General features: G+C 49.8%; 1 protein-coding gene across 1 annotated transcript; it reads left to right on the top strand.

The window, feature by feature from the left end:
• Nucleotides 1-25,763, top strand: C18H1orf198 (chromosome 18 C1orf198 homolog). Its single transcript, XM_034522732.2, has 4 exons — nucleotides 1-437; nucleotides 12,376-12,426; nucleotides 21,956-22,483; nucleotides 23,629-25,763. Exons 1-4 carry the CDS (start codon nucleotides 105-107, stop codon nucleotides 23,683-23,685), a joined length of 969 nt encoding a protein of 322 aa, XP_034378623.1. The 5' UTR covers nucleotides 1-104; the 3' UTR covers nucleotides 23,686-25,763.

Here is a 25,763-nt window from a genome sequence, read left to right as displayed (position 1 = left end):
GGTAGGGTAGGGACGGCGCTCCGGGACCAGACGGAGGCGGAGCCCCGGGGCGGGGCGCGGGCGGACCGGGAGGCGGCGCTCCGACCAGGACGCGCGGGCCGGGCATGGCGTCGATGGCGGCGGCGATCGCGGCCTCGCGCTCGGCCGTCATGAGCGGGAACCGGCCGCTGGACGACCGGGAGCGGAAGCGCTTCACCTACTTCTCATCGCTGAGCCCCATGGCCAGGAAGATCATGCAGGACAAGGAGAAGATCCGGGAGAAGTACGGGCCCGAGTGGGCGCGGCTGCCGCCGGCGCAGCAGGACGAAATCATCGACCGCTGCCTGGTGGGGCCGCGCGCCCCGGCCGCCGCCGACGCGGGGGACGTGCGGGACCCGGCGCGCTTCCCCGGCCTGCGCGGGCCCACGGGCCAGAAGCTGGTGCGCTTCGGCGACGAGGTGGGTGCGGCAGGATGGGCGGAGAGGGCGGCAAGGGGGAGTTCAGAAATCTCTTGGAGAAGGGACCTTTAAAGACAAAGTGGGAATAGTACAGAGGAAGCCAGCGACCCTGGATGAGTTTACGACTTAGAGCCTCAGTTTTCTGGTGTGAAACTGGAATAGTGTCCATAGTTCCTGATCACCAGACACTCAGTGGCAGGCATGTGTTACGTCTGAGGACCTCAGTGGGGGAGGTGGGACTGCCAGGCACCGCGCCTTGGGGTATGTCCCTGGGAGACCACAATGGAGAGAGTGTGTTTGGGTGTGACACGTGAGTCCCGCTTCCCACCCAAACACTGTGTAAGTTTAGATGCTTCCAGCAAGCCTGATACTGGGCTCTAGACACTGGGGGGAAGCGAAAAACTACAAGAATTGCACTGTGCTGACCCTGCTCGTAGGCACTAAGGCCCAGGAATCTGCGCTGCTCAGAAACCTGGTGTTTTACTTGGAGATGGTTTCCCTGGAGCCCTTTGTGCCACCAGAGTATGGACTTGGTACCTCAGGGATTCAACTTTATTTTGGAGGACAAAATCAGTAGCAACTAGAGTTATAAAAGTCCATTTGGATGGGGGCGGTTTTCTAGGAGGCGGGGAGGAGAAGCTGGGAGAGTTTGTTTGTTTGTTTGTTTTGTTTTTTGGTTTGGTTTTTTGTTTTTGTTTTCTGGAGAAGTTGTGTCAGGCGGAGGGGAATACCAGTTTTTTTCAATTAAATTTTTCAGGCCAGGTATCTGTCGATGTCTGTTACTACAGAACGCTTGTGGTCACGAACCCACTTTCCTGCCAGGGAATTATGAAGGCAGAGCCATCTGCCAACACTGCCTTCTGCTCTCCATCCAGTTTGAAACTCCTGAGGGCTTTGCCAGGAAAAACAAGGGTGTGGTAGGAGATGAAAATATAAGTCTTAAAATATATTCCTGGAGCTGAAACATTTCATTGTGAAAAATATGCATCTCCATAAAGATGTGGACAGAGTTTTGTGCTTGGATCTGGGGGATGAGCAGGCAGGCAGTTCCTCTCTGGCAGTATCTTAGGTAATTAAATCTAAGAGGAAGCAGCCCTGTCTGTACTTAACAGATGCTGGAGATTGGATGTCACTGGCCCTGAGTATATCTAAAAGCCATGCCACATTTGGAGCCAGGGTCATTGACAAGGAGAGATGTGGCCTGTTTTGTTTTTTTGTTTTGTTTTGTTTTTTTTTCACCCAGTTCCTCATCTACTGTCAGTCTGCCCTGTCAGACTGGTGTGGTTTAAGCAAATAGAGGCTGGGGAGATAGTTCCATCAGTAAAGACTTTCATGCATGTCTGAGGATCTCTAGGAACCAGGAAGCGGAGGGAGGCACATGCTTGTGATTCCTGTGCTGGGAGTTAGATTTAGGCAGATCCCTGGGGATCAAGTTCCAGACTAGTGAGATATCTTGTCCCCCAAAACAAAGTTAACAGCGTCTTAAACACCTGAAGTTGACCTCCGACCTACACTCACACAAACATTTGCACCAAATGAAACTTTGTGAGGAGCTAGTCCACATGCCTTCTGGGAGCGCCCAGCCTGAATCACAGCAACACCAAGTGGGCAGAAAGCACACCTCCGAAGTCCGTGATCAGTTTCAGCCCAGGCAGCAAGGGACAGGCCTCTAGTCTTAGGGGCGGGTAGGATACCAGCCAGGGTGTACGCTTTTTTCTGCAGTAGTGAGAGGTTTAACCACACAGGGACCACAGACTCCACTAGGCTAAGGGAGAGGTTGGCATCAGATCAAAGTCAGGGAGTGGTCTCACTGTTACATCCCAGAGATCATCCATGGAGGAGGACCAGTGTCTGGCCACAGGGGCTGACATTGGGGGTATAGTGTAGGGGTGTGACTCCCAGCTAGGTTATTTGACACCCAAATAGGTGACCCTACATTTGAGCACAAAACTTGAAACTCGATTGAGTAGGCACTCCATCCTTCGATCCCCACTGATAGGCTGCCAGCAATCCGTACCCTTTCTACTGTCCTGAAGGATGCTGCAGCCTTTCATTACCAATAAACTTTTGTGTCCCTCATAGACAACATCTAGTCATTTTTTCCCCTGTCATCTGTTATCATCGTTTTTTAGTATTATCCAGTCATTCTTATGTCTTTCAGGAATAAATAGGGTCCTAATTACAGACTAATGTCACAGACCTTGGTGACCCTGGATGTAGTCAGGGGTTCCTTTGCCTGTATGCACAGGACAGGTGCAGCAACATGGCACCTGTGTGTGTGTCTCTCGTGTGTGTGTGTGTGTGTGTGTGTGTGTGTGTGTGTCTCGTGTGTGTGTCTTGTGTGTGTGTGTGTCTCTCTCTCTGTGTGTGTGTATGTGTGTGTGTGTGTGTGTTTACCCTGATGGCCATAAAGCTGGATGACCTGGGGAGAACTCAGATCCTCCTCTTGCCTTGATAACTTAACCCGGTCCCCTGTAGAGAGAGTGGTCTCTGCTTTTAGTGTTGAAGCAAAGGAGGGACCGTCAACATTTTAGCGACTTTGGGCATCAACTGTTTCTCTGGGCTTCCTGGATTATGGTGCTTACGTGTCCCCCCTCCCCCATTAGCTTTCCCTGCTATATTAACTGATTTTAGTGGAGATATGCAGAACTCCATTTTACACAAGGCGGCCAGCCTCCTTCCCTGACTCCGGTGTTGCCTGAATCCCCCCCCCCCCCTTCTGCTCTGCAGCAGCAAAGAAGAGGGCTTAGAGCCCCAGGGCCCAGGTTCAAGTTTGGCCATGTCAGCAGCAGGGTGCCACTCTGGGGAAGCATAATGTGGAATCAGTGGTGTGCAACAGGCGAGGACCCTGGGGATGTCCTCTCTGCCTTGTGAATTTTTTTGAGAATGTTAAGGCATGTCCTTACATTAAAGGCATGCCCTTACTGTGGATGCTTTTATTAGTTTGGCAGCTCTCTTCCTTCTCTGGAATGCTTGTTCTTCCAGCAATAAAGTTCTGGGAATGGCTTTCTTTGGGAGATGAAAAGTTCAATTGAGAAGGGATCACCCGTACGTATACCCTACTGTTCACAAAGGAAACAAACCAACAAACCCAGAAGTCTGAATTTTCAGGAATTTGTTGCATCTATTTCCTGTCTCCAGCCCCAACTCCTTGCCACACCCAGCAGGATCTGAGTACATTGGTGAGATCTGAGTTTCCCAGCCCTGCCATTTTCTTAGGTCCACACAGACCCTTGCAGAGATGCTGGGCTACGGTGGTGTATCTTTTCTGTGGTATCTGTTTGTCTCTGCCACCTCTCCATGAGGTTGGTGGAGCTGGGCTGGAATGATGGTGTGGGTCAGCCAGCTCCGTGGCCCTTGACCTGGATTCTGGAGGCTGGAGTTTTTAAGACCCTGGAGCCAGATAGCTCCAAACCTCACCAGCAGTTTAGTAGATCAGCTGCCTCCCACACACCCCTCCTCAGGAGCCTCAGGCCTTCCCAGTGCTTTTATCCCTCCCTGCTTGAGACCCCTCCTAAATCCTTCTGGAATTCTTTCTATTGGGTGAGTTTGACCAGATGCTTAACATCATGTAGATCCAGGACATGAGAGGGCTTTCCTTTCTCTCCCACTACACCTCTCTCTCTCTCTCTCTCTCTCTCTCTCTCTCTCTCTCTCTCTCTCTCTGTGTGTGTGTGTGTGTGTGTGTGTGTGTGTGTTTACAGGCACACACTCGTGCAGAAGCCAAATCTAGGGTGTTCTCTGTACCTATCCACCTTGTTCTTTGGGATGAGTCTCTGTCTAGCTGACGGTTCACCAGTTCAGCTAGGCAGGCTGGCCAGTGAGCCCCAGGGATCCTATCTCTATCTCCCCAGCGCTGGGATTACAGGCTTACACTACCATGCCCTGCTTTTTACCTGAGTACTGGGGAGTGAACTGGGCCCTTGTGCTTTTGTATCAAACATGCTGTCCACTGAGTTATGTTCTTAGCCGAGCCTTTTATGGATGTGGGACTAGCGATCGAAGAGTTGATTTCTCAGTATTTTGGACTTGATTTTTAAGGAAGGGGGAATGTGCAAATCACCATTCCCTCCTGTCTGGCATATCCAGTGTATTTTAGAAACGAGGACAAGGTATATTTGGTGTCCTGTGTTCCTTTGCTTGGGCCCTGTGATGGGTTGCCAGGCCAGGACTGAGATCTGTCCAGATGCAGCTGCACAGGCTGTGAGAGATGGGAGGGCCTGGGCCTGTTGCTCCTGCTCTCCTTGCTGATTGACGGCTTCCTAGCATGATAGTGCTTGGCCGGGTGCCCAGAGCTGAGCCAGCGCACTTTGCTCCCTCCTGGGTGCCTCCATTGCTGCTTCCATGGGAGGTGACCCAGTGGCAGCCTAGAAACTGGTTTTGCAGAGACAGAAAGATCAGTTTGCCCCATTCAGGGAGGGCAAGAAGCACATTGGCCTTGTTGGAGTCATCTTTTGATTGACAGGAATCACACCCTAACTGAGAGGCTCCCATAGTGCTGGCAGAGTGTAGCCATTTCTCAAACAATGTAACAAAATGATCAAAATAAGTAACAAAAGCGCGCTGGTGGAGTTCCTGCTCATCCTCAGACCCTTCCCCTCCTTCCAGTCTAGTCTGTGTTCTCATCACCATGAGGGATGGCCCTAGCCCTGGCCAGGGCCATGTTTCTGAACTTGTATCTCTAGTGGCATGTGCCCCAACCTAAGTCACCAGGGCTTTCTGTCTTTGGAACTGCAGCTCTGAGCTCCCAGTTACAAACCCTTACTTCAGCAGAGATAAGTACGCTGCAAGCCTCAGCACAGTGCCACTTCTCAAAGTGTGTGGGCAGTGGCCACAGATAGGCAGTTGGTTTTTTTTTTTTTAAGGGCATATTTTAATGGTTCATTTGAAGCTCCCAACTGTTTTATTTTTCCTGTGCTGGAGAGTCAACCCAGAGCTTACTGCAAGTGCTCTACCACCAAGCTACAGCCCAGCCCTTTCTTTTTCTGAGTTTGTCTTGAGACAAGGTCTTGCTAGGCTAGGCAGGGCTTGGATTTAGAATCCTCCTGCCTCAGCCTCTAGAGTAGCTGGGATTATAGACCTGTGCCACCATGCTGGGCTTGGTGAGGGTTTAGCACTGTGAACACCAGAGAGGATGATCACCTCATTCCTTTGTCCCTTTACTTACTCATTTTTTTATGATGCTGGAGATTAAATGCAGTGTCTTATATATGCCAGACAAACTCTACCCCTGAGACACTTACATCCCCAGCTTCATTCCTGGTTTTTTTCTTTTAATTATTATAGTATGTGTGTGTGCGCACGCACGCGTGTGTATGTCCAAGATAGTATGTTCATACACAGGAGATGCATGTGCATGCTTACATGTGTGGAGGCTAGAGAACAACTTTGGAGTCACTGCTCCCATTACACCTTTATGTGGTCACTGGGCATTGAACTCAGGTTGACCAGTCTAGCCCATTGAACTCAGGTTGACCAGGCTAGCCCATTGAACTCAGGTTGACCAGGTTAGTTTGGTAAGTACTTTTACTCACTGAACCATCTCACTGATCCTCATTCCTGTTGGTTTTTATAATACTTTTGGTTTTGCTTTTATTTTATTTTTATGTGTTTTGTCTACATATGTGCCTCATGCCCACAGAATCTTAAAAAGGCTGTTGGACTCCCTTGAGCTGGAGTTACAGACAGTCGTGAGCCAGTACGGGGATGCTGAGGTTGAACCCAGGTCCTCTGGAAAAGGAGCCAGTGCTTTAATTACTGGACCTGAATGAGCTGTGATCTGTCCTTCATGTACCTAGTGTTGAGTCAGGAGTCAGGTTCTGGTGTCTTTGCACTCTGAGTCTTTGAGTGTTCTGGCCACCCAGTATCAACCAAAGGGTAACTGCTGTCAACACAGGTAACTTTCTGTTCCTCTCTGCTGTCAGGTCTTGCTCTCTCTGGCTCTCTTAGCCTGAGCCACAGTGCCATTATGTGTCCCATAGAAACTTCCCTGATCCTGGGCTTTAGAGGCATAGTGACCATTTGTGGTTCCCTGGTCACCTTATGACTGCAGACTCTGCTCTGAGTCCCTAAGGAAACCAGCCCTATTTCTGGGACTTAATAGTTGGGGCTTTCACTTTTGGAAAGTGGACAGTCCTTACAGAACCTGAGAGTTAAACTATGTATTGGAGCTCTCTTTGTGGTCAGGGTGTGTACAGCGGGCAGGCAGTAGGGATTGAAGTCCCGAAACATTGTGATTAAACATGTTTTGCAGTGGTTAGTGTGTAATCTTCAAATGCCAGGAAGAACAAAGACACCCTTGCAGGGCTAAGAGGCACCCTGGAGCTGCCTTGGAGAGGAGCGTGGAGTGGGTCCACAGTAGGCTGGGTAGTGTTTGTACAGTTCTGTGCACACAAGATGGCTTTACACACCTGGTCATACTATCTCTGATCTGTTTCCCAGGAGACTTGGAATCACAGACTGTAATCTGCCAGGTTGGCAGCTTCCAGTTAGTGACTAGCATCCTCGGTTCCACACTCTTTCTAAGACCTTCTTATTGTGGTATAATATACATAGCCAGAACTTGCCATTCCAGCCAGTACTTTCTCTTTTTTAAAGACAGGATCTCTGGCCTGGTAGTGGTTATACACCTTTAACCCCAGCACTCGGGAGGCAGAGGCAGGTGGATCTCTGTGAGTTTAAGGCCAGCTTGGTCTACCAGCAAATTCCAGGATAGGCAGGACTATATCAAGAGACCCTGTCTCAAAAAAAAAAAAAAAAAAAAAAAAAAAAAAAAACCTAACGAAATAATAAAAGATGGTATCTCACGATTCCCAGGCTATCCTCAAGCTCACTGTAGTTGAGGATAGCCTTGAACTTCTGGTCCTCTGGCCTCTGCTTCCTGAGTGCTAGGATTAAAGGCTTGGCCGCAGCCAAGTTTTGTTTGTTTGATTTATAATTTTTATTGTGGATATGCATGATATATGTATGTGAGCATATATGACACATGTGGAGGTCATGGGAAGCTTTGTGGAGTTGGTTGTCTTCCTTCCACCTTTCCAAAGTGTTCTGGAAGGTTGAATTCAGATCATCAGCCGCAGCCACTCGCTATCCTGGCTAACTAGTTGTGTTACTTTGAAATGAAACTTTATATTCATTAAGCAATAAAACAGTACAGGTTAACAACAACTGCCCATCCCCCCACCCCACTTTATCATCTGCTTTCTTTCTGTGACTGTGATTTTTCATATCCTCATATTGTGTTTGATGGGACCATAAACTGTGTTTATTCTTGTGTCTGGCTTATTACACTTAGAAATGTGTAAGTGTATCACACACAGTAATGCTGCTTTCCTTCAGAGGAATACATGTCAAGAGTTTGTAGGCAGAGCAGATTTATCTGAGGCAGTGGTGCTAAAGGTAGTTTTAGTGCTTCTGTCTGGAGCTCTTGTCTCTGCTTCGAGGACCAGCAAGGTGTCCTATGTAGACCTGCTCCTGATGGCTGCCTTCCAGGGCTTTCTGTCATTTTAGGTGCTTCTGTGTCCTCATAGGTCTGTCTCTTGTGGCTTCTGCTCTGCTTCGGCTATTCTGACTTGGTGATGCGTGGTAAGCATAGTCTTGTGCCATCATGTTCAACAGAGGGCAAGCCGGACTTCCGGGGTTTTGGTCCCTTTCAAGCAGGATTCTGACTATGAGGGTAATGGATGGCCAGAGTGAAGGCCACCTGCGTTGTCCTGAAGTCTGAGGGACATGCACTTGTGTGAGCATGCATGTGTGAGTGCATGCGTATGTGGTGGTAGTGATGGTGGTGTGTGTGTGTGTGTGTGTGTTGCTTTTGCTGTTTCAGGTCTGGGAGCCTGAGAGGCAGGCCGAGAGCTTGCCAGCAGCCCCAGAGTGAGAGTGCATGACCTTACCACAGGTCTCCACCTGGCCATATTTTGGTTGCCTCCTGGTTACTGTGGAAATAGAAGAAGCACTGTATATGTGTATGGGGTATCCATATATGTATGAATGTGTGTCTGTGTGTGTCTGTGTGTGTGTGTCCATATATGTGTCTGTAGAAGTGTATCTGTGTGTATGCATGTATCTGTGAGTATGAGTATGTCTGTGTGTTTATATGCAGATGTATCTGCGTGCAAGTGTCTTTATCTGAGCACGTCTATGTATGTATGTCTGAGTGTGAGAGTGTCTGTGTGTAGGGCTGTGTCTACATGAGTGTATGTCTCTGTGTGAGAGTGTATCTATGTGTGGAAGTATGTATGTGTATGTCCGTGTCTCAGAGTATGTATGAGAGTGTCTATGTTTGTACATCTGTGTGTGTGTACATCTGTGTATCTATGTGTGGGACTGTGTGTGTATGTCTGTGTGAGAGTGTATCTATGTGTGGGACTGTGTGTGTATGTCTGTGTGATAGTGTATCTGTGTGTGGGAGTGTGTATGTATATAGGAGTGTATTTATGTGTAAAAATATGTCTGTATGGGAGTGTGTCTTTGTGTGAGTGTAAGTTTGTTTCTGTGTGTGGGAGCAGGAACTGCTACTTAGAGATTCTGCTGCCATTTGTGGTGATGGCCCTGGAGCCGCCCTGGTGCTGGCGGCCCGGGAGCCCGCCCCGATGGCAGCACAGTCTGTATCCAAGGCCTTGTCACTGCCGACTGACTACAGCGCCCCTGCCACATTTTTGTTTGGCAGATTTATTTTTGCTAAGTGCTTTATTATTTTTTATGAGCCCAGAAGCACAGAAATCCAAGGAATCTGCCTCTTATGCCTCTTGCTGAAGCAAACAAAAAATGTAGACCTATAGGCGACCTCTCGCCTCCTGTGACCCCCCACGGAATTCCAGGAAGCGACCACTGGGGCTCTGACCCCACCAAGTGCTGCGCCCTGACTTCTGCTTCTTGGAGTCCTGCCGGCAGTTGCCTCCCACAGCCAGTGCCTCTGACTTATCTTTGTAGATTCACTAGAAGTCGGGGGAGGTGACACGTGAAGGGGGCCAGCTTCCACCCTTGTGATTGATCACAGTATCAATCACAAGGCAATGGGACACCTCTTCTGACCTTCACAGGCACCTGCACTCACACGTGTGTGTGTGTGTGTGTGTGTGTGTGTGTGTACATAAACACACATACACATAAATAAATAAATATTTTTTCAAAAATTGATAAGTATACTCACTTCCTCTGTCCCTCTGTCCACTAGCGTGGCTTGGGCTGTTGGCCTCAGTGGAGACATGTATTAGCCAGACCATCCCCTTCACCTGTCCCACAGTCACATAGAGAATAAACAGCATCTGTCCCACTGACCCGCTTCCTTCCTGAGGAACACTTTCAGCGTTACTACCTCTGAGAGTAGTGCATCATGTCCCAGGAGCCTAGAATCTCTGAGACTTCTGGGTCACTTCTCTCACCATCTCCACCCCCAGCGGCCTGCAGAGATGAGGACAGGCTGCGGCCGCAGCTGTGGGTCCCAGGCATTGACTCACATTCCTCCAGATAGCCATGGCCATTTTTGGAGGGGCAGAATTTAGACACTGAAAATAACTGGGATTTAGCTGAAATTCCAAAGTGGAATGCAGTGACCCTGTTCTCATTTTTAGAAGTTTTTCCCCGACGACTGTGTAGTGCAAAATAGCCCGAGCGGGCTGGAGAGACAGACGTCTCGGAGGTTAAGAACACTTGCTACTCTTGCAGAGGACCTGAGTTAGTCCTAGCACCCATGTGCGGGTGGCTCATGATGTCTGTAACTTCAGCTCCAGGGCAATGGGACACCTCTTCTGACCTTCACAGGCACCTGCACTCACACGTGTGTTTGTGTGTGTGTGTGTGTGTATACATAAACACACATACACATAAATAAATATTTTTTCAAAAAGCAGCAGAAGTCAGTTCTGGAGCCAAGATCCCTAATGGACGTTGCCAAGTGCACATTACCACTGTGGAGGACCCATGACTATTGATGGTGGATTGTATTAGCTGCATTGCTGAGGGCCTTTTGGCTCTCTTAATGCCTGGCCCCATTTACTGCTGCAGCATACACAGGTCTGAAGATATACTGTCTGTGATGTGGTCTTGGTATAACATGTATCCAAGAGAACAGGCGTCCTCTGGTGTTAGTGTGCAGTCCTTGGACGCTCTGCACACTCACCAGAGGAAAGGGCCTGAATACGAGCTTGCAGCCCCTGCTACTGTGCCCAGTCCCTAGCCCCAGGAACCCAGATGGGATAGCCCTTACTACACAGCCACCAACTATTCACTCCCCAGTGTTAAGGGACTTTCACTATGGCAGCTTTATTCTTGGTACCTCCTTCCCAGAACACCCAGGGCTCCACTTCCCACATTGGGATGCTCTAGGAGTAGGAATGGGGGAGCCGTGTGAATTGGGGTATATGAGGCCCTAGCTCGTGCAGAAGTCCTGAGCTCACAGCTATGGGACTTGGGCTCTGGAGATGGGCCAGGGAAAAGGCTTACCGTGTTACTGTGCCTTCTGAAGCTTGGTGTCCTCATTCCCCCATTCTTAGGAACAGGCTGTCAACTGCTCAGAGCCACCATGCCTGTTACTACAGTTCTTAACTGGACCTCAGCTTCTCCTCAGCTCAGCAGGCGTATGCCTAGGGCAAGCTGGCTTGCAGCCTAGATCCTGATGCATTTGCAAGCTTTCTTCAGGAGTTCCTGCCATCTGTGAGGCCGGTCTGGGCAGGGCCCTGTCAGCATCTGAAGGAGTTATGAGCACATTAGCTCTCTCTGTGGAGGTTGGAGCCTGGTCACCTGGCTGCTAGGTGACAAGGGATAGAATTTATTCGGTATTCTATGGAATGATGCAAATCCCCTGGAGTTGTTTGGGGACAGTGGGATATGAACATAGTATTAATGTCACTCTCAGTTTTCATATTCTACTGGGGATTTTACACAAACCCTGTTGGTAAACTGTTGGCCTAGCATGCATAAAGGCCTGAGTTCAATTCCCCAACAGTACATAAACCAGGCATGGTAGTGTGTGCCTGTAATCTCAAGGTTCTTGCAAAGTAGAAACAGGAAGCTCGGGAGTTCAAGCTCATTCCTGGACAGACTGTGATACATGCAACTCTGTCTTAAAAAATATATATTGCTGGGCGGTGGTGGCGCACGCCTTTAATCCCAGCACTTGGGAGGCAGAGGCAGGCGGATTTCTGAGTTCAAGGCCAGCCTGGTCTACAGAGTGAGTTCCAGGACAGCCAGGACTACACAGAGAAACGCTGTCTCGAAAAACCAAAAATAATATATATATATATATATATATATATATATATATATATATATATGAAAATAAAATATTTTGTTCTACTTTCCATATTACCCAGTATGCCCCACACTTTAGGCCACAAATGGTGGTCCCTGCCAGTATCTGTTGGGGGTGGAGAGAAGGCTCAGGTTCTTTCGTCAGTCTGTCAGACAGGACCTGCACGCTCAGGGTCAGAGTGCAGAGACTGCTCGGGAGAGTTCTGCACTGTTCGAGCTGAGTCAGGAGCAGTGTCAGCAGTGTTATGTTTAGATGCTTGCGTTACCTCGATGCTTTGTGCACTGATTCTGTTACCGGGCCTTTCACATGGCTGGGAGAAGTGGGTTTAAAAGGGTGTGTAAGCTCCTCACAGAAGCAAGGAAACAGGTTCAGAAGGCTGTGCCCGCTCTCCAGGTCACACGGTTGACCCTGGTCAGACTGAGACTAATGTCCATTCCATTTCCTGAAGCTCCTGACCTGGGTTAAGTCAGCTGAGGTCTCCCTGGTATTCACTGAGATGCCATTTTGGCAAGAGGCAGCTGGACTGCACAGTTTCCAGGGTTGGCCTTGTCAAGCACTGAGACTTCCGCTTTTGTACAGTTCAAGTTGTCCTGTGTGTGTGTGTTTGTCCCTCCTAGCCTCAGATGGATGTCTATGTGGGGTTGTTGGTGTTTGGGCCTCAGACTTACACTCGAATTTTTATTTCAGGACATAACTTGGCAAGATGAACACTCGGCCCCATTCTCCTGGGAGACAAGGGTAAGTTGAATTAAATTTAGATGTATTTGTCAATTTTGAAAATATTTGAATATCTGTAGATTTTCTTTAAATGTTCAATGGGTGCAAAAGGGTATGTGTGGTTCTTAATGCTGGGCTACAGTTGACAGACCGTGATGGTAGAGCAAAGGGGGACTTTGGGGAACTGAACTTCTGTAGGTCTGTCAGTCCCACAATGTCCCATGGTATCTCTGAGGCCCCTGGGTTCCCTGTGGTGAACTCAGCCTCTGGAGTTGCTCTGTCAGGGGACTTCTCCTTCTCCATACTTTAACACCAGTGTTTGGTACTTTGGCGGTGGATGGCCCTTGAGGCAGCTCAGAGCCCCTGAGGTGACTCTGGTTGGTTTGTGCACACGTACACATATCCAGATACACATGGACACATGGAATCGGACCCTGGTCCCCCAGTCCATCATGTATGGGTTGCCATTACCGCCAGAGAGAGCATCAGGCTCTCTTCAGGAAGTGGCCCATCTCCCCTGTTGTCCAGGAGAAGGGCCTTAGCAAGCAGCAAAAGCACAAAGTAGCAAGTGTCCATAGGCAAGGAGAGGTGAAAGCCACAGTTTTCTAACTTCTCCTTTTAACATGGTTTTGGTGGTGTGGCAGAAGACACAGCTGTGTGTCTTAACCGGCTTCCATGCACAGATAGTTTGAAAGCCATGTTTCTTAGGTTTTCGCTCTTCCCTGCTGCTTCTGATCACAGCCCTTGTCCTAGCTGACCCTGGCACCCAGGGACCTGTGGAGAGGGAGGCTTAAGGCCGGGAACATTGATTGAGTCCTAAGGGTCCTTGAGAGGCTTCTTCTCCTCCAGACCAAGCCTTTGGATCCACGAGGACTTGGAGGGCTGGAACAGCCGCACCATCCGTGCCATAGACTGCATCCAGCACTCTCTGCCTGACCTAAGTGGGGTGAGGCAGCCTTGTCACTGATCTGTGACATTTGAGGTTGTTCTCATGTGTAAGGACACAAGCATCCATTCCCATGAACATGTTCGCCTAGCAAATATGGCTTCCTCCAGCCCTTCATAACCACCTTATAGTTGATGAATATCCTAAAGGTACTGACCTCTGTATCACAGGTTTTTAAGACTGAGACTCACTATGTAGCCTAGGCTAGCCTCAAGCTAATATCCCTCTGTCTTCAATTCCTCAGTGCTGGGATCACAAGTGTGTGTTACCATGCCCAGCCCCTTTAGGGCGTTTTAAATTTCTGCTGTAGAGTATTGAAGAACTCAGATCTATAGTGATAACCTTGGAGTTTTAGTTTCTTTGAAAAACACAGAAATATAGAAAGTGTTTTTGTTTTAATCCCAGGTATTCGGTGTGGGGCTCCTTCAGGTCGTCCATAGTAGCTGACTGTGATTTGCCTTGTGCTCTAGCAGGGGCGTGATTTTGCTAGGGGCAGCTAGGATTCTGTGATTGTGTGAAGCTTGGAATTCTGGGCACTTTTCAGAGGGTGTATAAATGCTAGGGCCCTGACAGGCAGACTGGGTTGTTCGTTGTTTAGTTGTTGTTGTTGGTAGTGGTTGCAGTTTAAGTAGTCATTTGCAAAGAAGAAAAAAGCAGGAGGAAGAAGAGGAAGAAGAGGAGAAAGAGGAGGAGGAAGAAGAAGAAATAATTAGATATCTTTTTTTTTTTTTTTTTTTTTTTTGGTTTTTTCGAGACAGGGTTTCTCTGTATAGCCCTGGCTGTCCTGGAACTCACTCTGTAGACCAGGCTGGCCTTGAACTCAGAAATCCACCTGCCTCTGCCTCCCAAGTGCTGGGATTAAAGGCGTGCGCCACCACTGCCCGGCAATAATTAGATATCTTATGGTGATGATAAAACTTGCCTCAAGGACCCCATTCCCCCAGTCAGCAGGAAGTAGTCTAATAATAATGTCACCTCCTTACTGACCCCTGGGTTTATTCAGGGATCTCTTTCCTTTCCTTTTCTATCAGTTTTTCTTATCTAGTGTTAGGGGGTTGAAAGAGCAGAAGAAAAGGGGGTAGAGAAGAGTGGAAAAAAGAAGAACCCACAAAGTATCAAGATCAGCTACATTGATCTGCACAGAGCGTTGGGAATGGAGGCCGTCGGCAGGGGAGCAGGCCGGGGCTGCCTGGGTGCTGTCTCTGCCCTCACCTTCTTCAATGTAACCCTAAAGTTTTTGGAGGCAGAGCAGGGAATGTAGTGTGGGGGGACTTTTCAGAGCCGTGAACGGCTGCCCCTTTCACTCCTTAGTCGCTTCAGAGTTGCTAAAGCCTCCCCGCTTGCTCCTCCTCAGCCAGGACCTCAGGGGATCTTCACCTCTGCTTCTACCAGTTGGGCTGTGATCCTCTTAGGGACTGTCTTAGTTAGGGTTTTACTGCTGTGCACAGACACCGTGACCAAGACAACTCTTATAAAGGACAACATATATTTGGGGCTGGTGTACACGTTCAGAGGTTCAGTCCATTATCATCAAGGTGGGAACATGGCAGCATCCAGGCAGGCATGGTGCAGGAGGAGCTGAGAGTTCTACATCTTCGTCTGAAGGCTGCTAGTGGAAGACTCACTTTCAGGCAACTAGGATGAGGGTCTTAAAGCCCACGCCCACAGTGATGAACTTACTCCAAGAGGGCCACACCCACTCCAACAAGGCCACACCCACTCCAACAGGGCCACACCTCCTAATAGTGCCACTCTGTGGGCCAAGTATATATAAACCATTAAAGGGACTTAAAGGTGACCTGGGACCTCCATCAAGAGCCACATACAGGAGATGGCTTTAGTGAGGGTGGGGCTCTGGTTTAAGCGCATGGTGGGAGATCAGACCCCATGGCCTGCAGACCCTTATGGATGGTGACCTCACTGTCTGCTGTCATCCATCCAAGCACTTTCCCAGGGCTGGTGGCCCAAAGCTGCACCATTCAACCTGTGATGCTGTGGGTCAGAGCAGGGCTCAGCTGGGCTGTTCTTGGTGGCCCTGCTAGGATTGATCCTTGCCACCCAACAAACACCTCAGGAGAGCCTGAATCACATACCTGGGTGGTGACAGCCACAGTGAGCCAGCCTAGGTTTCTGGCACAGTGTGGCAGTGACGTATTTGGGTTGTGAGTGTCCCTGAGGCCTCTTGGTAGGATGGGAACTCAGTGAGCCTGCTTTGTTCCTGAGTCAGTGTCTAGCTAGAGCGTAGGGGGGGGGATGGGGGAGGGTGGGAGAGAGAGGGCTGGGGGTGGAAGGTGGAGAAGGTAGGAGGGTGTAAGAGGGTGGGAAGGGAGCATGCTAGAGCATGGGTGAGGGTGGGAAAGAGAGGGTTGGGGGGTGGAAGGTGGAGACAGTAGGAGGAGGGAGTAAGAGGGTGAGAGGGGAGGGGTGGGAGGGGTGGGAGTGGAGGGTGGGGAGAGGGGATGAGAAGGGGAGGGGGTGGGGCAGGTTTGCTGCAGGTTTAAAGCACGTTTGGCACCTGGGATGATCTTCTTTCCACTGTCAATTCTGTGACAATTCTTGCCACTTCAACTGCATCATCTACTGACCTTTGGGTTTTTTTGTTTTTTTTTTTTTTTTTACATTTATTTATTTGTTTGTTTGGTGTGTATGCACACCGTGGTATTTGTATGTGGAGATCAGGTGACAGTTGGGAAGACTTGGTTCTCTCCTTTCACTATGTAAGTTCTGGGTATTGAACTCAGTGTTGGGCTTGGCTGCAAGTCACTAACCTTTTTCTCCGAGTTCTCTCAACTACCTTCCCTTCCTCCCTTCCTCCCTTCCTCCCTTCCTCCTTTCTTCCCTTCCTCCCTTCCTCCCTTCCTCCCTTCCTCCCTTCCTCCCTTCCTCCTTTCTTCCCTTCCTCCCTTCCTCCCTTCCTCCCTTCCTCCCTTCCTCCCTTCCTCCCTTCCTCCCTATTTCTTCCCTTCCTTTCCTTTCTCTTTCTTTCTCTCTCTCCCTGCTCTCTCCTTCCATCCCTCCCTTCCTCTTTCTCTCTCTGTCTTTCTTTTTTCCTTCCTTTCTTTCTTAGTTTCCATATAACTCAGACTAGTCTTGGACTCATTATGTAGCCCAGGCTGGCCTCCAACTCCTGGTGATCCCCATAATCCCAGCAACCCTCCTGCTGCAGCCTCCCTGGTCCTGGGCCACGACTCCTGCCCTGTTTGTTTTTGCAGGACTGGGGACTGGACCTAGGTGAGCTTACTGCTGGGCTATATCCCCAGTCTAGTTTTATTAATTCTGATGTGCACATAATGTAAAATTTACTGGTACTCAGGTACCATTCACCTTGTTTTTGAGACAAGATCTCTTGGTAACTTGGAACTTGCAGGTTCAAGGCAGCCAGTAACCCCTTGGATCCACTGTCTCTCCTTCCCTGGCACTGGGGTCACAAGCATACAGACTTCACTCACCTTTCTGTTTTGTTTTTCAATATTATGTGAGTGTGTTTCAGGCTGTACGCACACGTGAGTGTGAGCGCAGGTACCTACAGAATTCAGAAGAGCTTCTTAGATCCCCTGGAATTGGAGTGACCGGCAGTTACTGGCTGCCCAGTGTGGGTGCTGGCAACCAGACTTGGGTCCCTAGGAAAGCAGTGTGCTCCCTTACTCAGCTTGGGAGACATCTCTTCAGCTCCAGTGTTTTGTTTCTTTAAATATGGGTTCTGTGATCAAACTCAGGTCTCTGCTTGAAGGACTAATTGAGGAATCTCTCCCACCCCAATTAACTACTTAAAAAAAATGTCTACATGTGAATGTATTTATTCCACATGTGTGCCTAGGTTGCCTGGAAGGTGTTGAACCCCGTAGAGCTGGAGTTACACGCGCTTGTGAGCCGCCAGCCATGGGTCCTGGGGATGGAACTTGGAATCTCTGAAAAGAGAGGTCCACACTCTTGTGACCCTCTGCCCTAGACCCTTCCATGTTTCCCTTGTGTTAGAATATTGTGCAGTTCCTTAGTTCAGTGGAGCCAATGCTGCCCCCTCACCGTATCCTACAGGTCTCTCTGAGGCCCTTGGCTCCCTCACTGCATCCCTGTCCTTCCTTCTTCACCAGTGTCCTGGATGGAGTCCGCCCACCTTCCCTTGAAGACCCCCACCTGCAGCTGCTGTATACATCTCGTTTCTGACTGTCCCAACCACACCCATGTGGAGGCTGTGCTGGGCATGTGGTACAGCGTCTCACATGGTCCATCCATTTGAAAGGAGTAGCCAAGGCAGGGGAGACAAACAGGGAAGTTCTCTGCCTAAGTTGTGCTCCCAACACAATCCTACCCATTCTCTTGAGGGACACGTAGATGTCCGTGTCTCTGTCACAGGTCTGAGGGCTAAGACTTCCATCTGTAGCATTGACTCCTGCATACGCCTTGGCTCCTCCCTGCCTACCACTTCCTGGGTCATACAGTGACACAGAGTTTTTGCTGCCCTGGAGCCTGACTGGTGGGTGAGTATTTGCCCACCTCAGGGCTTCTAAACGAGGGGCAGTGTGTTTCTGCTCTTGGTCTGGACAAGTGCCTTGGATGTGAGGCGGATGGATTCAAGGCAAACCCAGCTGTGTCTCAAGCCGCGCGTTCGTGCTGGCTCATTCCTGTAAGATACTCCTCTGCTAATGTTGTGATTCTTAATGCTTTCTAGACACTCTCCCCCCACCCCTTCTCTTGGGAGGGCAGGAGAGAGGAACACATGCTTAGCGTCTGGCGGGCTGTTGGGGAGTTCTTCCGGTTCTGACCGTGTGCCCGTGTGCCCGTAGCCTTTGTCTTGAGTTTAGCTTTGCCAGCGGCTGCCAAGCCAAACAGTCCTTTTTAGTGGCGTGCAACTCCCCGCTTTGCTGAATATCACACATTCCTCTCCAGTGAGTGGGGCATAAAAATAGATGCTGGGCTCTGTTGTGGTCTTGCTGCTTTTAGAGTGGATAGAGCCAGCTGAGCCTTGGTTCCCCCACATGGGCTGACTGACCAGGTTGTAGGGAAGTCGGGAGCCCTGGGCATGGAGAGCAGATGGGGTACCACCAGGAGCTGAGGAGATTCTCGTCTTCTTCTTCTCTTTCTGCCTCCAAGATCACTGAAGGCAGTCAATTGAGCCCTGACTCTCTCTTCCTGCAGCCCATGTCATGACTATGACCTGGTGGCCACTGTCTCTTCCAGTTATCTTCTATGTAGTCCTTCTGCAGGTCCGGATTAGCGCCCTGGGCACTGAGAGCAGGCCATATGACTTTCTTCCCATTCCTGAAGAAGACATGTTTGGAAAAGCTTGTCCCTGGCCTTGTGTGTTCTGCCTGGTTTCCACCTTGGACTGTGTGGGCCCCAGGGAGAAGTGGCCTAGTCTGGTCTTCAAAACCAATGCTGTCTGGAAAAGTTGGGTGAGCTGCCATGGTAGCTCTTCTGTAACAAGAAAGGAATAGTGACTCTGTTCCTCATGTCATTTCTGTGGAGAGAGTTTCCCATAGTGCCACATACATAACAGATGTTCAGTCAACTAAGACTTCTGGACTGTTCTCCCCAAGTCTGTGGTGTGAAGTCAGCTAACTTCTGTGTCAGGGGTTGAGGTATGGGTAGTGTAGTCAGCCTGGGGCCTTCCATCAGGACCTGGGCTCTTTCTTACCTTGCTCTGCCCCATGGGGATTTAGTGCCTGTTTTCTCTAGGTGGACCCGTAGGCAGACTGAGCACCTCTGAGTGCACCTCTGGGCGTTCCCTCTGAGCTCTCCCTCTGGCTCTCAGGGCATAATCTGTGATGCTTCCCATGGGTTCTATTGTCCAGCCGCCACCCTGTTCCATAACCTTTCACAGGGTCTAGGGGTCCTGGGTCTGCCAAAGCTCTTCCCTCTTTACCTTCTGTGAGCCTGGAATTACCAGGTTGTGTCAGTAGCTGTGAGAGACAGCTGTAGAGTCAGTTTCCAGCAAGCCGTGATGGAAACCCCCAGAATGGGGAACTTGGGGCTACTCGTGACCTTGCTGAGCTCATTCTTTGGTTCTTCAGCTGAGCCAACATAGACAGGGACAGGGAACAAGTTCTTTCCCTCCTCCCATCCAGCTGCCAGATGGTACTTGAATACCTTCTCTTCTTATGGGGGCAGCGAAATGCCCTTCACCAGTAAGGAGGAGGTTGGCTTGTTAGAGGCTGGTCACACTTTATGTGCAGAGTTAAGGATCAAGAGAACACGAGGAGAGCTGGGGAGATGGCTCAGTGATTAAGAGCACTGACTGCTCTTCCAGAGGTCCTGAGTTCAATTCCCACCACATGGTGGCTCACAACCATCTGTAGTGGGGTCTGATGCCCTCTTCTGGTGTGTCTGAAAACAGCAATAGTGTGCTCACATACATAAAATAAATACATCTTTAAAAACAGAGAGACAACACAAGGAAAGGGGGAGCAGATGAGTTAGGATCTGCTGCCTCCTCTCCCTTTCTTCTCTCCCTAGTGCCCCCCTTTCTTGCTTGTTTGTTTGTTTGGTTGGTTGGTTTGTTGTTGTTGTTTGTACAGGGCGTTGCTGTGGCTTGTTGGCCTAGTTACTTCTATACAGCCCAGATTAGTGTCAAACCCACAGCAATCCTTTCTCTCTGCCTCTTGAGTGTTAAGACTGCAAGCAACAGCCACTATACCCTGCCTCTTTTCTTTCTTTTCTTCTTCTTTCTTTTCTTTACTTTTCTTTTGTTTTTTGAGCTAAGGTCTCTCTATTATATAGCTTTGGCTGTCCTGGAACTCACTACGGAGACCAGGCTGGCCTCAGATTCACAGAGAGATCTGTCTGCCTCTGCCTCCTGAGTGCTGGGATTAAAGGGGGCACGCACCACCATGTTTTCTTGTGTTTGCTTCCAAAGTTTCCAAAGCAGGTAGTTACCTCCTCCTGGCAGCATGGCCCCTCCAAGTTGACCTGGGAAGCTGCAGAGTACCTGGTCACCCCTGCCCCTCCCCCCGAGTTGATGGGAGCAGCTGTCATTTGGGCAGTGACACAACCTCAGACTCCAATCCTGGCTTCCCTCCTCAGTATCTGGCTGCCCACATGTCAGGATGCTTTATAATCCAGTCTTCTAAGCAAAGATCCCAGTAGGGAGTCAAACAAACAAAAAGCCTGGTGTGTCAAACTGCTTTTGTGCTGTGAGGCTAACTCCACAATTCCCAAATCAGAGTCAACCCCATCCCCGAGTTTTGGCCACTTCCAAAGTATTTTTAGCAGGTTGTTTACTTAAAGAAACCATTAAGTCTGTCTGTGCCGAGCGGTCTTTGTGTCCTACTAGGGAATTTGGGGATAGGCAGTGTGCAGAATGCTAACCCAGAGATGATCCCGAGGCCTAGTGAGATGGCTCAGGAGGTAGAGGCTGGGGGATCCAGAGTTCAAGGAAGCCTCAGCAACAGAGAGTTTGGAGCTGCCTTGGGCTATCAGACCCTGTCTCAAAAAACAAGCAAACAAAACAACAACAGCAACAACAACAAAAACCAACCAAACAAAACCCCGTAAAAGTTACAACAGATTATGAAAGAATACAGGCAGGTCATGTGATGGACAGGATCCTGCCATTTCCGTGGGCACTGTCCTTGGTAAGCTCTGACTTTTCAGCTCTGCAAGCCAAGCCTTGGGGTCTCTTGGTCTAGACTGAAATCCCAGCATCAGGGTCTCCTAGTGGACTAGTGACCCGGGCAACTGATCACTCTGAGTCATGTCTGCATCTCTCAGCAGTCCTCACTGCTTATATAGGCATGTGAGGGAGGAGCCTAGTGAATTTGGTCAGTTTTAGGGATTTCCTAAAGCTATTGAGTTGTTTACTTCCTGAGTCTCAAGAAGACATGTACGAGACTATGGCACCAAAATGCAGTTTTGGGGGAAGGGGTTATGACTGATTTTTCTGAGCTTCTCTCTACTTTTCAAGCTTTAGTCAGTATCATTTATTATTTTACTTTTACAAGAAAGTGGTATAACGGTGCTGACGTGATGGGAAGTGAACTTTTCAGGATTGATTTTGAGATCGTGAATGGCAAGTTCCGCAGAGTGCAGGAAGACATCGCCTGCAGTTAGCTCTTCTTTGATGGGACACTAAGAATCCTTGGCAATGCTTTCTGTCAGGAACGCTCAGTAGCAGCATTTCAGAGGCCGCCGTGGTTGACTGGATATGGGTCAGGAAAGTGGTCGACCTGTGTGCTCAGATATGAAATACGGGCTTAGCTCACAGAGCTTCTCTTTGCTCTGTTTGCTGTGGGAAGCAGGACTCTGGTGTCTTCAGGACCCCCCCACACTCTTCCTCACCTGCCTGCAGCACCCCCTCAGGAAAGGCCAGAACTGTGGTGAGCCCAGCCATGTGCTCTCACAGCCAACAGGGGTCCTTGGCCACTGTTATGATTCTGGTCTTAGAGTTGTTCAGGGTTTGTCGTGATGGGGCTTGGCCTCATAACTCCTAATGTGTTTCAGGTAGGTAGTAATATCTGCTGTGAAAATAGTCACTTGGGGCCAACAGATAATCAGCTTACATTGTTACAGCATCTGTACATACATGAGGAAGTCTGTGTGTGAGCCAGACATCTGCCCCAGGGTGTTCCAAGACTTGCTCTCATTTGTCTCTTTTCTGTCTCCCCTCAGAGTCAGATGGAATTCAGCATATCCTCCTTATCCATCCAGGAGCCCAGCACTGCCACTATAAACAGTGATACCAGGCCCCTGGCCAAGGCTCCTCAGGGCACACAGGGTTCCAAACCTGCCCAGAGCAGCAGATCCTCTAGCCTGGATGCCCTGGGACCATCTCGAAAAGAGGAGGAAGCATCCTTCTGGAAGATCAATGCCGAGCGCTCTCGGGAAGGGCCTGAGGCTGAGTTCCAGTCCCTGACACCCAGCCAGATCAAGTCCATGGAGAAGGGGGAAAAGGTTCTGCCAGCTTGCTACCGCCAGGAGCCCGCCACAAAAGACAGGGAGGCCAAGCCTGTGCCACAGGAGCAGCAAACCCTCCTCAGTGTGAACGCAGAGCAAGAGGTGCCCCAGCTGCTGCAAGCCCCTGCCAGCTTGCTGCCCAAGGCTACCCACACAGAGTCCCCAGAGAAGCTACTGCCTCCTGCTGCCCAGCAGGATGAAGACGATGATGATGCCCTGTTCTCAGAGCCCACACTGTCGAAGGTGGGTGATGTCGCCAAGTTCACCTCAGAAGGGTTGTTGGGGATGTTCTTTCATGGATGACTGAGGGGAGCCCACGGGATGGGACAGCACTGATGTCCCCATGGTCTCCTTCCCCACCTTTGAGTTCAATTTCCAGAGCCCATGTTAAGAAGAAAAATCTGGGCATGGTGTAATGCTTATAACCCCAATACTGGGGAGCTGGAGACAGGTAGGTCCTTGTGCTAGGTGTTCAGACAGCTTAGCCTACTTGGTTAGTTCTAGGACAAAGATCGGTGTTGGACCATACTGGCTCAAGAGGAAGGGTTGAGACAGCTTTAACCCCAGAAACCTCAAAGACAGGATGGCAGGAGTTGGCTATCTCCCTTCCTCCCAACCTGGTGCCAGAAAGCCAGCTCCCCTACCTTCAACCCTAGTAAGAATTTACTGCCCTGACAGTTATCAGGTTTCAATTATTGGTTGACCTTATAAGGTCCCTGCACCCCTCCCCCCAGCCCCTGAGTATGTAGGTGAAGCATCCTTCCCACACCCCTGTCCTGGCCAATTGTACGCAGCCCCACAAACCTTCCCCTTAGTGACCCTGGCCACCTCCACCTCCCCAGTGGCATAAATGCCCCCCTCTCCCTCCACCCCTCCCCATTAAACTGAACCAGTTTCTCTGAAGCTGTTCCCAGGTGTATGTTCTTTGCCTGCACACTCACCACCAACCAAGACCCTAGGTGAACACACCTGTCCCTGCTAGGCTTCTCTCCTCCAGTCCAGCCCGGTGCACAGTGAGCCAGGCTACCCCAAGGGAGAAGAGGACACTGACTGGCAGATGTGTCTCTCCACTTTATAATGCTGTTCAGAAGCAGGAGGGCGCTTGTAGAGAACCAGGTTGTTCTTTGCCCCCAGAAGAATGCTTCTGGAAACGGCACACAGAGCTCCCTGGACTCTTGAGGGCTTGACGTTGGCTGTGACACAGTGTCACTTGCTCTGGATTTTGTGCAGCTTTCCGGTCTGTAGCACTGAGGTAAATTGAGGTCAGGGGCCCCTGAGGCAGAAGTAGCTTCTTTCATCTGGGTCATTATAAATGAAGCGCTGTCTTTAGGTTGTGTGTGGCTGAAACGGAGGCCTGCATCTTATTTTGTCTCCCATGTCCTCTGCAGATCAGCTCAAGTAACATCGTCCTGAAGACAGGCTTTGATTTTCTGGACAACTGGTAAATGGTGCTACCCAGAGACACAACCAGGAGCCCCCAGCGTGGCCCGCCGTGGTGTTCAGAGGAGAAGGCAGCACTGCCTGCGTATTTTCCTGTTTTTCTCTACTCTTTTTCTTAGTCTTTTGGAAACTAGGAAATGTTGCCAGGTTTTCCCTGTTTTTGGTAAAACCAAATAGATAAATATGCTATTTTCAATGATTTGATAACAAGTTTTACACTTGGGATTTTTAAACACTAGGAATCCAGTAAGCTTTGTAAATAAAACTTCTGTTCCCAGCTCCATCCTACCTTCCCTCCAACAAGGTTCCCTGACCAAGTCATAAAACGCAAAAGCAATTCTTTCTCCTCTCTTTGAGGACATCCTGGATGGATATGGACTGTTGGCTGTCACCGTGGAAGATTGATCTTTAAAAAATGTGCTTACCTGGTACCTCTTCCTTCACAGAAGCCAGGTTTGGCATTATGTGTCCTTCCCCTACCAAACTCATAGGAAACACTGCGGGTGGGTAGCAGGTGCCCTCTGAGCTGTCCCGGTGACATACCCAGAGCTCTCTCTGATCACTGTTTAAAAGCAGCTGCCCGTTATATCAGATTCTCCTTGTTGTATATAGAGCTGCAGCAGGTTCCTTGGCTTGGTAGGAAGTTATTAAAACAGGGTGGTGACAGCTGTGCTTGGACATCAGGGCTCTTCTGATTCACTAAGGTAGAACCTTCCAGAATGAGGCTCCCAGGTTTGAGCATCCTTTACCCCAGTCTGGCAGGGCTGTCTCCTGCAGGACACTCCTCCAGACCTGACCACATTTCAAGTGCGAGAGGCTTTCCTGATAGTTCCGGAAGCTTCCTCCTTGCATCCCCAAGAGCTCACAGCAGCAAGGCAGGGTGAGGAGCATGTGCCTCACCAGAATTTGCTGCCCTCTGTCCTCACCGCCCTGCCATGGCCCCTGGACTCCATGCACCTGTAGGATGCTGAGCAGATCTTTGAGCTCAGGGTGGCATGGTCTACCCTTTGCTACCACTCCGTTCTCCTCACCTGAAGCCTTAATCTCCAAGAGCCCTCCTCCCAGCGCCTGGTTTCATTACTGAAAGTATAGCCCCCTTAATGTCTGAAGTAGCTTCTGGAATACTCTATTTAGCTCCAAGGTAAAGCACATGGCAACTCCCCGGCCATTATCCCCTCCCCTAAGAAGACATGCCAAAGCCGTACTTAGCTGTACTTAGCCAATATTGATGTGCTACCTGCCAATTAGCTTTTGTCTGGAACCTCCCTCCTGTCCCCGTTTGCCTTCCTCCAGCAACTTTTGAGGAGTCATCTTTCGGCACTGTTTGTAGGGGAATTGATGCTGAGGAGGATTTGAAGCCTGTGCAACAATGTTTCCCTTCCCGGTGGGTCTGTGCTCCCATTGCATTGGCGTAGCAGGAGGAGACTCTCGGCTGTGTGTAGGCCCCCTGGGTGACTCTCACAGTGGTGCTCACAAGGAGTCCTCTGAAGAGCAGGTGGGAAGTCACAGATGGGGACCCCAGGAGGGATCTTAAAGGGCCCGCCTGACCTGGGGGTTGTCCTTGTACCTGGGCAGAGTCCACACCACACTGGCTTCTTGGTCTCCCCCAGGGAATATGTGGCAGTGACCAGGAAATCAGAACTATATTTACCATTTTCCCTTCCTCCATAATCATGATAAGTACATTCATTATTCTTCTCTGAAGCACATTCTTTGGCCAAAGCCAGTGTATGATGCTGGACTCCACTACATGCCCAGACTTAAGCTCCTGGGAGGCCGCTCCAGGACTCCCTGTCTTGCTCTCGGTGGCTGTGTCCAACAGAAGCTCTCAGGAACCCAGCCTCTGCTTTGTCCCTGAATCCCAGCCCTCTGGGTTGGATCCGATCCTGTCGGGAGCAGCGGAGTCTGCCTCCTGGCCAGGTGCACTCCTCATGCCTGAGTGAGAGCGCCTTCCATGCCTTCCATTCTTCACTCCGCCCTCTCCTTTGATACATACTTTCGAATCGAAAATTCTTACTGACAGCTTGTAATTTGGTCCTATTTTATACTCTAGCCTTTAATAAAGCCATTTTAAAAATGAGAA

The sequence above is a fragment of the Arvicanthis niloticus genome, chromosome 18, assembly GCF_011762505.2.
Source record: "Arvicanthis niloticus isolate mArvNil1 chromosome 18, mArvNil1.pat.X, whole genome shotgun sequence".
Classification (NCBI taxonomy): domain Eukaryota; kingdom Metazoa; phylum Chordata; class Mammalia; order Rodentia; family Muridae; genus Arvicanthis; species Arvicanthis niloticus.
The sequence above is the reverse complement of the archived record's forward strand: the minus strand, read 5'-3'. Positions and strand labels throughout refer to the sequence as shown.